At 29.1% G+C, this 13,101-nt stretch overlaps 2 protein-coding genes across 2 annotated transcripts in view; both read right to left on the bottom strand.

Annotated features, from left to right (window-relative positions):
• LOC136075182 (uncharacterized) overlaps positions 1 to 10,467 on the bottom strand; it is a 127,509-nt gene extending 117,042 nt beyond the window's left edge. The window contains exon 1 of the mRNA XM_065787629.1: positions 10,341 to 10,467. The gene's annotated coding sequence lies outside the window, so the exon portion shown is untranslated. The remainder of the gene's footprint in view (positions 1 to 10,340) is intronic.
• LOC136074201 (uncharacterized) lies at positions 8,572 to 9,135 on the bottom strand. The gene has a single exon (XM_065786505.1). The coding sequence runs from the start codon at positions 9,133 to 9,135 to the stop codon at positions 8,572 to 8,574; it is 564 nt and encodes a 187-aa protein (XP_065642577.1).
• Positions 10,468 to 13,101: the final 2,634 nt, after the last annotated feature.

The following is a 13,101-nucleotide window of genomic DNA, read 5'->3' as shown; positions in this document are numbered from 1 at the left end:
TTATTATAAATATATTTAATACATTTGTTGGACCAAAGATATTTTAATACAACTGGACATAAAACAATGCTTTCATATGATTGCAGGATGCAAAGCATTAAATAATGAAATAATAAGTTATGTTGCACGTAGGAGTATTTGACGATTTTAGCTGGCCAAAATTGGAATTATTAAAAGTGGCCGTACCCACTTAATTACCTACTCTTATTATCTCTCGATAATGGTCGCTTAATGAGCAGTTAATGGTTTGGTTATAAAAGTAGTAATTGGAACTACACAGTCTAGTTAAATATCCGATCTAAATCTGCGTGGTTCATTTTATTTACGAGCGATTTTAGTGGTGTTTATTGAAGCTGTGTACAAGTGTTTACAACAGAAGTTTTACAGTGTTATATCATGGATGAATCTATGACAGGTATGTACATTATTTACTCTTACTACCGTTTTGAAATATTAATTATCACAAAAGTTATGTACCATAAAACTTAGCATTTTTTAAACGAATTTTAAAGTAAATTTTGACTTTAAAAGTGAAAAAATTGTAGTGCGCATTGAAACCCTCTTAGTTTTTTTTGTTTTTCTATGAGTTTGTATCACTAGCTATTTAAAAATCTTAATTTCAACTGCCTGTTGATGCCATCTAAATTTTAATCATGTTCTAAGCACATCAAGGTCGAAGTTGAATTTTTCAACTTAATTTTTTTTTTGTAGATGGGTCATCAGGAATGGAAACAATCTCTCGTTTAGATTTCTACAACAGTATTCAGCAGCAGGAGGCTCTAAATTTCAATGAAAAAATGGACTTTTGCTGATCAAAATTTGTTATCAAGAAATCAATATACCGAAGAACTAAAAACAGTATACAAGCGTCAAATGTCGAGGTTGAAAGCTATTTTTAGAAAAATGTGGTTGTCTTCATCCAGAACTCATGAAATATTTATTAAGAAGCATGGCCCTTGGCTGCAAGAGAGTTTCCAAATACCGGGTACCCCATCCACTCCATCATCAGCCGGACGACCAAGAAAAAGTTTTGTCGATTCTAGTGAAGTTCAAAGAGGAGAAAAACAGAACAGCTCAGGAAAGATGTGGAACCAGAAGCTATTGTTTTTGCAGCTGAAACTTGTTTGACAACAAGTGGCAAAAGAAGTGCTGCAACCGTCCTCAAAGATCTTAAAGAATCTCCCAAACGAGCGGGAAAGTATAAAAAAGCCTATCGCAGCAGTTTTGAACCTACAAATAAATCATTGATACCGTTAGAGGCTCTTTTAATATTTACTGACGCAGGCCTAACAAAATCTCAATATGAAATCGTACGTACAAGTGACAAGAAGCAATGGCCCTGCTACAGTATTTTGGTCGAAGAAAAAAAAACATGCTATCCTGATCCTGATTCGTTCATAGTCACAGAAAGTTTAGTTAAAGTAGACTTACAAAGTCTGTTAAACCATACTGCCGAAAGATTGGTGTTGTATTTAGAAGAAGTTATTAAGACTCTAACGAAAAGTGGGCGTAAACATATGAAATTATCTACGAAATGGGGTTGTAATGGCTCCCAGCAGACACAGTTTAATCAAAAGTTTGAGGATAACTCTAGTTCTGATGCCAGTATATTTCAATGCTCAATGGTTCTATTACAGCTAACTTGTGGAGTAAATAAAAAGGTTTTCTGGCAAAACCCTACACCATCGTCTCCAAGGTTTTGCAGGCCAATTCGAATTAGGTTCATAAAAGAAACTGCTGATGTAATAGATGAAGAAATTGCTTACATGAAAAACAAAATTGCAGGCTTGAAACCAACTTAACTTCAAGACATAGCAGTAGAACATGTGATGATGTTAACTATGATTGACGGAAAAGTCTGTAATGCAGCAACCACCACTAAATCGACCATGCAATGTTATATTTGTGGAGCAACATCAAGACAATTTAATGATTTGGACAGAACATGTGTTGACAATCAAAGCAGCTTCAAATTTGGACTATCCATTCTGCATGCTAGAATACGGTGTTTTGAAAGTCTCCTTCACCTATCGTATAAATTGCCTGTAAAAAAATGGCAGAAAAGGCTGAATGAAGATGAGAAGAGACTCATCTCAGATAGGAAAAAGAAAATCCAAGATGAATTCAAGAGCAAAATGGGCATTCTTGTCGACATACCTAAGATTGGATTTGGGAATACCAATAACGGCAACACAAGCAGGAGATTCTTCAACGACCCGGAAACATCTGCAGATATCACTGGAGTAGACTTCCGTTTAATTTCCAGAATGAAAATTATCCAAGAAGTAATTTCCAGTGGCCACAAGATTGATGTAGAAAAGTTCAGACAGTATACTTTGGATACTGCAAAGCTTTATGTTGAACTATACCCCTGGTGTCCAATGACTCCAACTCTGCATAAAGTTTTAGTACATGGTCCTGATATAGTAGAGAATGCACTTTTGCCAATTGGAAAATTGTCGGAAGAGGCTGCCGAAGCCAGAAACAAACATTTCCGGGAGTACAGACTTGGCTATGCTAGAAAATTTTCTAGAAAAGATTGTAACCAAGATATCATCAATAGGTTATTGTTAACATCCGACCCTCTGTTGTCCAGCATTGGGAAAAAGAAACACAAACTTACAAAGCCTTTTTCAAAAGAAGCTTTGGAATTGCTTCTTCCTGGAGAAGTCCAAGATTCCGACACTGAAAACAACGAAAATGAAGAATATTCTGACAATGACGAAGAGGAATCTAATTAAATATCAAAATATAGTATGTTATTTACAATAATAAAGTTTGAAAAATAATATATCTTTTATTTCCTCAAACCCTATTGAATAGAATAAAATGTAATCCCTAAAGTACCCATCTTTCTCCTATATTGAACGCCACTGGCTTGGATTTGTACAAAAAACATTTAATTTACAATTTCTTGTCAGATGGTAAAGTTTTCAGTTGTTAAAAAGAGAGAAATAATTTTGGCCAGCTAAAATTGTCAAATACTCCTACGTGTGTCGAAGTTAGAATGAACCCTGATAAAAAGTCAAGGCAACAAATATTAGGTGCCTAAAAGTTAAAAAAAATAACCAAACATTTAAAAAAGATGGTGGATATGTACTCGGTGGATTTTGAAATCTTGCTTTACTTTTTTAACGTATTTTATAAATAAAATCTTTCTGTATTTAAAGTTTTTCCTTTAATCAATATTTGGAGAACCGTATGATATTTTTCTATGAAATTTTCAGGAAGTATTTACCATATTACACCCTATGATATGAATGGAATAGATTTTAAATAAATTATATAAATAAAATTTTTTTTCAATAAAAAGATAAAAAATTTGACTCTAAACTTTGGTCGTCCTGCTGTGGTGTTGACAAAAAGTTATGAGAAATCTGTTCCACTCATATCTTAGCACTGCCTTGTGGCAACATTATGGTTCAATATTGATTGGTATTTCTTTGTTTTTGGCCGACTTGAAGTCACTTTATGGTCATTTTAAGGGGTTTTTATTGGTTACCATGACAACACTATGAATTTTCAAAACAAAATTTATGCATTATTTTAAATTTACAATTAGCACGTTACTAATTATCATTTTTTGTAAAATTACTAAGGTTTAAAATCAGAGGGGTACCCCATTAATGCTATTACTTTTTTTTTTATTATGGTTATTAATATATAGTTAACAATAATATCATTATTTATTAGTGATTTATTTTATTTTAATTTGCTCTTCAATGTTTTTATTTTAGTTTTCTTTGTTAATTTTTTTTATTATTATTATAATTTTTTTTTATTTTTATTTTAATTCACTGTATGTTTTATTGAACACTTTTTTATTTTAAGTTTCACTGCATTGACTGAATTGTAACCATTTAATTAACATCTAACTTTAATAATGTAAGTTTATAATTCATTCTTATTAATTTACATGTTTTATGGTGAAATAAATGGATAAAAAAAAATCTTCAGTAAAAGAATACATCGTTTAAGGTTAAGTTTAAAAAGTTATAAATTTTAGATCAAATCTGCAAAAACTTCCTTGATTTACGTAAATAACTTGAATAAAGCCTCAAATCTACTTAGTATTATGTTTGCGGACAACCTATTTTTTTCTAACAAAGCTAACCTATTTTTTTCTAATAAAGATATTTAAACTTTTTCTACAAAGAATGACGAGCTTAAAAACATTTCTACCTGGTTCAAATGTAACAAGTTAACTATAGTAACTAATAAAACAAAATGTGCTACTTTTATCCACCTTAAAAAAGCGTTTGATAACCATAAATCTGCCTCCAATCTTTATTGACCGAATCTTTATTGACCAAATTGACCGAAAGATTAAAAAAATAAAGTTAAATAGAGATTAAAAGAGTAAAGTTTGTAACTGCATTACAACGTTTTTAAGAGTTTTCCTCGATGAACTTATTACAGTGAAATATTGCATTGGTTACATCAAATAAATGAGATTACTTAATACATTTCAATTAAATGTATTCAACACAGCCCACAGTACCGAGGAGAAAGGAGGGGGGTCCGACTTTTTTGCTAAATGAACTTATTTTATTTTTTATATTTTTTTAAAGAAAATTCTAAATATGAAAGACTTTTTTTACGAATTGACGATTGTGTCCCTCCTCCTCTTTCCCCCACTTCGAAACCCGTGTCGTCGGCCCTGTTCTATGTTTAAAATTTTTTTTTTTCAAAACTTCGTTTTAAATAAATTTGCCATACAATATTGCAGCTAATATTACATATGAAAAAGTACCGTATTAAATACTGATACAATATTACCGCATTGAAGATGACTGCAATCGAGGATTTAGCAAAACACTTTTTGTGATTTAATATCAGAAAAATATCTCAAGATGAAGACTTTGGAGTTCATAGTTTCAAACAGAGTATTCAGGTTGGAGTTTTCAAACACGGTTAGTACGGATAATGCCAACCTAGCTGACCTAAAAACGCCACTTACATGCAGTGATAGTAACATATGGCTACATCAAACTCTGGATAAAATTTAGGTTGGATTAGTTTACTGATTGAGAATTTATGGCAGTATGAGTTTATATTTTATTAGATTTTTGCTAGCCCTCAAAACGTCCAAGCATACATACTTTATCTTAACATTTAGTTTGTTCAGAAAGATTGCGTAAGGCTTTTAAATTATTTTTTTTAAAGTGATTTAAAACTTGTCAAAAATATTCTTTCGAAAACTAACTTTTCCATTTTTTTAATGGTTTTGATAGAATATATATGTCAACATTTTTTAAGTATAATTATTTACTGGCGCATTTGTAATTGGAGGCCCGCCAGATGCTTTAGTTGAATAGTTCTTTTAAGGGGATATTTCATTATTGAACAAAAAGTCGAGAATCAATTTCTTTGAATGCGCTGGCGTCTTTAGCAGCTAAAGATTGAGTTTGTGGGGCAAACCATTTCCTAAATGTAAGAGGCTTGTGCTGCAACGCGCATTTAGCTCATTCTCAATGGTTGTTGTTTTTAAGGATTTTTTTCTTGCAACTTTGAACAACCTATTTTGCAGATTAGGCAATAACATATTGTGCCTTTTGTTTCAGATATCACTTGTATTGAATTTAAATTAAACAAAGAAGAGAGTATAACTTCTTTCCCATCTTGTTTCCTGCGAAACATTGTTTTACCTTATTCGGAGAGTTCTTGTGGTACCCGAGAATCACTAATATTGATCTTTATCTTGTACAGTTGGCGTATTTGATCTACTTGGAAAACAGTAATCTGTCTTAAACAACTTTTCAGACAAAGCAAGCACATAAGTTATAAATTTTTATCATCAACCTTTGCTTTATTTGGCATTGTTGGATTTTACTAAATCCCACTAAACTAAATCAAATTATCCTTTTACTAAATTTACAAAATTTATTTGAATTTATAATGGATAAAAACGTACAAATATTATTAATTATAAACAACTAAAATCAAGGAAAAACTTACTTAAATTACAAGTAATTTTTTCCATTAAAATAAATAGTTATTAAAATAAATGATTTTTCATACTTTTTGAAAATTTATATGAAATTTTATTTGATGACACTATCTTACAAAAATTTTTTACTGCTCCTCAAAGAACTATTCTCTCATTCATTTTCCTCTGACTGGCTCTTTAAGCTTTTTATTACTTTTGATTTTTTTTTTATCTTATATTTTTTATGAAGGTATCTTTATTTCAACATTTTTGATATTTTTATGCATTTTTACAATAGTTTATATCTTAAATGCTGATATTTTCACAAAATGCATAACCCAAGTTATACGATGCTTTAAATAACTAACTAATATTTTAGTCAATAAAATAGTCAATAGAAATGTTAGTTTTAGCAATAAAACAATTATAACAAAAACTATTGATATCACATAGTAGAACACTAAGTAACCATTATTTTGAAAATAGTGACAGTATATAACAGTAATCGGTAACGTTTTTACGTAAGTTACGATACTCCAAATTACCCGCAGTTTTGACGAAGTTACCCGCAGTTTTGACAAAATTTTTAAGAAATCCAAATTTTTTTAGGAGTTTTTCTTGACTTATCGAAAGCCTTCGAATCAATTGATCACAAAATTTTATTTAAATAATTAGAGTACTATGGAATCAAAGGAAACGTTTTAATGCTACTTAAAAGTTATTTAAGCATTAAAAACATTTCATTGATATTAATTTAACTGCTTCTTCCGATTTATTAAATTTAATTTGTGAAGTTCCTCAGGGTTTTATATTAGGACCCCTTCACTTTCTTATTTACCTTAATGATCTTCCTAAAGCCACTAATTTAATAACTGTCATGTTTGCTGACGATACTAATCTCCTTTTCATCTCATAAATGCATTACAACATTGTTTCAAAATATGAACATTGAGTTAACAAAAATGTGTGACTGGTTTAAAATGAATAAATTGTCGCTATTGTTGATGAGATGAAATAGACACGTTTGCATCCAACTTCTAAAATGAAATTACTGCCTAATGAAATGCCGTTCATTTTATAGGCAAAATGCAAATAAACTTTAGCTGGAGACATCGCATTGAACTTTTGTCTAACAAAGTTGCTAAAAGTATAGGAATAATGTATAAAGCAATAAATACTTTAAATAAATGAAGTAATAAAATAAATAAACACTTTACCACAACTATATTTTCCTTTTATCTATTGCCATACAAATTATTCAAACATTTCCTTAATAAATCTAAATTTTTACCACTTTATCGTCGGCAGAACCGTTGCTCGGGTAATCAATTTTAAAGATAGATTTGGTTATGCCAAGGCTCTCTTATTTGAAATGAACGTTCTCAATATTTATCAGCTGAAATTATTTAAAACACTTTATTTTATGTACAAAGGTAAAACTTACGCATCTCCTATTTATTTTCATAATCTATATATCTTTGAAAAAAAAAGGCTAATACAACTTTGATAATTTAATTCAGCAACCTTTTTTACAAACTGATTATGGAAAGTCAAGTACTTGATTTCGAGGAACTTGTCTTTGGAACATGATAGTTTTGAAAAACTTTGAATTGAGTTACCCTTTATTCAATAAATAAATAAAGAAATCATTTTATTATCGAAGACACATTTTTATATTTTTAACACTTTTTTGTCAAATGAATTCTTAATACATATATTTTATAACATATATTGGTATATTGGATTCTAATCTTATGTTTTATAAAAATAGTATTTTAGAAAGTATTTTAAGGTGAGCAAGTTTTTTTTATGTATACTTACGAGATTTTGTTCTTGATATTTTCCTGGCATTATGTTTTCTCTAGATATTTTGTTATTTCTTGATATTTTTCTTTGATATTTGTTCTATATTTTCTATATTTTTCATTGCACATTTTGTACACATTATTCTTAAAACGTATATCATGCTAAACAATTACTGTTATTATAAAACGATTTTTTAAGAATTTATGGTTAAGTTGTAAAACAGAAAATAAGTAAGAAAAGAAAAACTTAAAAAATAACAATAAAATAATAAAAATAAAATAAAAAATAAATAAATTATATGTTTCTGTGTACATGTATATATTTATGTTTAAGTATGTATGCATTTATTCATTTATGTCCATTTATGTCAATTTGTACGTGTATATGTATTTATATGTGTTTTAGTGTACGTGTACATAAAAACGTATTTGTATCTTTGAATATATGTATGTGTAGATATGTATATGTGTTTTGGTGTCTTCATACCTAACCTGTTTGCACATTTTAAAAAGTCGAAGGCCGTAGGACGGGCAAAAAGAACTTTTATGACACACGAAGATTTATTTATTGATGAATTAAAATGTATTATAACAATAATGAATTAAAAATTGATGAAAGAAATATTGCGTAGTCTTTAAACGGAATGTTAAGTTCTGTTCTGACAGACACTTTTGAAGAACTGAGAGAAAAAAAATTTAAAGGGGCAAAAATTACAATAACGGGTGTTGCGGAAGTTATCGGACAAAATAAAAACGTCAATAACTTATTCATAAATAAAAAAACAAACTACTATTATATTTTTTTTAAATAAAAATTTATCTTTTAATAAAAATATATTATTTTTTATATGAAAAAACACCACCATCTGCAATTGATCTCAATTTTGCTCTGACGCCTTTCATATGCGACTGTAAAAAGTTTAAATCAATTTCTTGTAGTTTTAGTTTAATGCGATCAATCAAAACTTGCTCTGTTGAAGCTTGCCAATCTCCCTCGTAAACCTTCAGTGCCAAATGTCCCCAAAAATTTTCAATTGGTCGTGCTTGAGGCACATTTGGGGGATTGGATTCTTTATCAAAGTAATAGACATATTGGTCCATCCAATTTAGAGAATCTTTAGAATAATGAGAACATGCTAAATCTGGCCAAAATAAATAGTTAAAGTCTCCATGATACTTGTGAATAAATGGAAGAAGTCGTTTTTCTAAACATTCGTTAATATAGATTGATGAATTGATCGCTTCAGCCTTGGAAGTGCAAAACAATGGCTCGGACATACCACGGTCAGATATGGCTATCCATATTATTATTTTTTTTGAAATTTCTCTTTTCCTATAAAACGAACACTTTCTGAATATGTCTTCTTGTTGTTTGTGTAGTATCCAGAATTTACCAGGCATGTTGTCCCCTGCAAAACAAAAGTATTTTTCGTTATCGATGACTAGAAGCGATTTTGTGTTATAGAGTTGTTTAACTAGTTTCCTGCTTCTTTTTTTTGCCTTTATTTGTTGTTCTATAGTGTATTTTGGAGTCTTTTCACGTTTTCTATATTTAATATTGATTTTTTTTAACTAACGACCAATTGTCGATTGATTTACACCAAATTTAATACCTATTTTTCTCTGACTGACCCCTTTTCGATTGTTGTCAAGTCTCGCTAATTCGGCTTTCTTTTCTCTATTCCAGAATGTCGGCGACCTGGGTGCTTCCTATCAGAAAACGATTGAACAATGTTCAGGTCTTTTTAGGTTATCATATATTTTACTTAAAGCAAATCCTTCCTTTTCAAAATGATTTACGATTTTTTTTTTTTTTATTAGGTTTATTTACAAAAAACATTTTTAGTCGCTTTCGAAAAGATTCTCATTCAGCTGCATTTAACCTCATTTTAAATAATTGTGTTTCAAATAATAAAGTTTATATTTTATAGAACGTTTATGCCTACGCATAAAACCACAAAAACTAATTATTATGCTCAAATAATGAAATTAGGATTTGTCCGATAACTTCCGCATCACCCGTTAATGCTATTAAAGTAGCCTATTTATCCACGCGAGAACATAATATCAAAATTGTTTAACCACAATGTAAAAAAACTGAATACCATTATGTCTAATATACAAAAAGAAAACTAAAACTTAAAAATTGAAGTTCATTTATTATAAAAAATGATGAAGTTTATACTAAAATAATATAAAAATCTGACGAATTGATTAACCTCTATTAATAAAAAGTATAAAAAATAATAAAGAAGACAAGATACTTGCTTAAAAACATGAACATTTATTGACTGGAATCAAATTCTTTTAACTAAGTAAAAAATACTTAGTTAAATCTTAATGGCTGAATTTGTATATATTTTATAACTAGTTTTAAAATAAATTTTAAAAATCGTATTACTTAAGACCGTTTTTTTAAAAATAATGTTGTGTTAAAAGAAACTCATATATATATATATATATATATATATATATATATATATATATATATATATATATATATATATATATATATATATATATATATATATATATATATATATATATATATTTGTATGATACGGAAACAACTGCTATTATTATAAATATTATTTTAAAAAAAATACTTGTTTTTTTTATCATATTTTTCTGCTCTGTCTTCGCCTATTTGTTGAACTGCTTTTTGTCGATGTCAGGAAGGCGTAAAATTTGTAAATCAGCTATTAAATCAATAAAATGGTAATTTATTCGCTAAAATCATAATGTTTAGTTTACATGAACAAAGAACGGATCTATGTTGTGATTGTGCATTAAATAAGAATAATAATACTTTGTGAATGGGTGTTAATACGAACAATGAATTCATCAAGCGTAATTAAGTGTTGTACAGAGTAAGCAAGTTAGGGGTTGTCCATAAATTACGTCATGTTTTACGGGAGAAGGGAGAGGAGGAGTTAGCGGTTTTGTGACAACTCATACGGAACTTGTTTTTAAAGATTCAATGTCGTGAGAAAGAGGGGGGAAGAAGGGGTCTTGAAGTGTCAAAAACTCCGTGACGTAATTAGTAGACAACCTCTTACTTTTAAAAGAACTCTAAAGGATAGTATTTTAAAGTAGTTCTCTCATCATAAAGTAGATGTTTAAAAGTAGATGTTCTCTCATCATAATTATTCAAAGTAGATGTTCTCTTATCATAATTATTCAAAGTAGATGTTCATTGAAACTCAATATTTGGATGAGTAGCTCACTACAAATTTAAATAAATAAGCAAGAATTTTATTTCAAATTTTTAGCCATAATTAACAGAAAAAGTTAAACTTTATATTATCTTGATATAAAGTTGTTCTTCTCAACAACAAAAATAATAATTAAGTTTCTGGTTTTTTAAAAAAAACATAAATTGCCTTTTCGCTGCGTGCAGTATAATAAAAACAAATTTACAACAGTTAAGAAGTTTTTTTTTGTTAGTACGTATTTTTGTTAATTTTTTTTTTGTAAATGAAGGTGAACAGTTAATAAAGAAAACTATTAAATTTATTTAGTTAATTAAGAGCCATTGTCCGTAAGAGTCAGACAGTTATAAATACTGAATGTTTCCGATTTAGTTCTTCTTTACATATTTGCTTTTTATAATAAGTGCAATGACAAGTCCCAAATATTTTGGTCTAAATATTTGTCGTTTGGCCAAGGCGGTACTTTAAAAATGGGACGAACTTAGTCAATTTGCTTATTTTGCATTAGATCATACTTTTTGAAGCTATAATTGGAATATAATTTTATCTTATAAAGTTTTGACAACTTATTAAAAATACAGCTAGTCGCAAACTTTACTTATAAAAGAAAAAAAAAAAGTGTTCTTTGTTGTCTAAAAATCATAGTCTAAAAGTACAAAAATTGCGAAAAATACGATCTTTAAAAAGCCGTAACGAATGAAGCCAACACAGCAACTTGGAACCACATTCATCTTTAGGTGTCTTTGATCACAGTTAGATCTCTCTAAAAGTAATATCTCATTTTTCTTCATCATTTGAATACAACATTGCAACTTGACATCAGAACATAGCTGTGGGTCTAATTTTCATTTAAGGTGGTACACCCCCATTCTAAAAAATTTCCTTAAAATAATCAATACAAAATTAAAACTACAATACACAAGTTAAAACAAGTATGCTGATTATCTTTTTAAAATGAGAAATCTCGATTGCCCAACTTTTGCCTCACTTATTCCATACGAATTGCCAAAATATGGGTGTAATTTAAAACAAGATATCTCCAGTTCTATATATCTTTTAACTCTGAAATTTTCACACTATGTTCCTAAAAGGTACGAAGAGGTTATGAACCAAAATCATGCATTAAAGATGCATAGAACATTTTAAAAATAATTTTCTATATATTTAAGAAAATTTTTAACAAAAAAAGCAGGAAAAAAAGATTTTAAACATACTTATACATCATATTTATTTGTAGTTTTGGTTCATTACCTAAGTCAATTTATAACAAAAACACCCTGAAAATTTCGAGTCAGCATATGGTCCCAAACTGAAAATATTACGTTTTAAAATTTAGGTATTTGGTAAAAATGACATTTTGAGAAAAACACAAAAAACAAAATATAAGTTTGTTATATTAGGAAAAGAAGCACGAGCCCAATTAAAAACCTCCACTATTATATTGTGGGTCCTTTTCCAGTTCTTTTTCAATATCTATGTAACCTTTTTTGATGGCTCTAAGCTGTTTTCTCCTTATTTTACCTTTAGCACTTGATTTGTGATTCATTTTTTTAATTCGGTTGCAGTCCAATTTACGAAGTCCTTCCTGCATAAATATACTTGGTTCGATACCTCCAGCACTAATTACTTTTTTAACTGCTGTGCTTCCATCATTAAATGCTATAATAGCTGCTGAGTTCATACTAATCTCAAGAACTTTTTTCCCAATAAAAAAATCTTTAGGACATCTCTTCCATATTAAGGCATTCAGACTTTCATTGTTATTTTGAGTTTGTCCGTGCAAACATTTTGATAATAATGTTTCATTTGTCAAATCTGTAAATATAGGCATAAGTACTGCTTTAATTGCTAATGGTAAGCTTAATTTAGTTTTGTATGTTGTTTCACCTGTTACTTTATTACTCTGCCACAAACACCAACTAGTTCTAGTTCGTGGGCAAAATTTGTGTCTCTCTGACTCTTCACTTATGTCACTGTTGTGAAATAAAACAGCCCAAGCATCTTTTTTCATTGCATATAGGTTATTCACATTTTGACGGATAGCTATACCAAAATAATTTTGAAGCGTATTTATGGCTTTATCTGTCAGTCGACCTTTTCCATCTATTTTTTTTCCACCTGAAAGAAACTGACCTTTAAGTGTCACTCTGAGGTT

Source organism: Hydra vulgaris, chromosome 01, assembly GCF_038396675.1.
Source record: "Hydra vulgaris chromosome 01, alternate assembly HydraT2T_AEP".
NCBI lineage: Eukaryota > Metazoa > Cnidaria > Hydrozoa > Anthoathecata > Hydridae > Hydra > Hydra vulgaris.
This window is presented reverse-complemented; position numbering and strand designations above follow the sequence as displayed.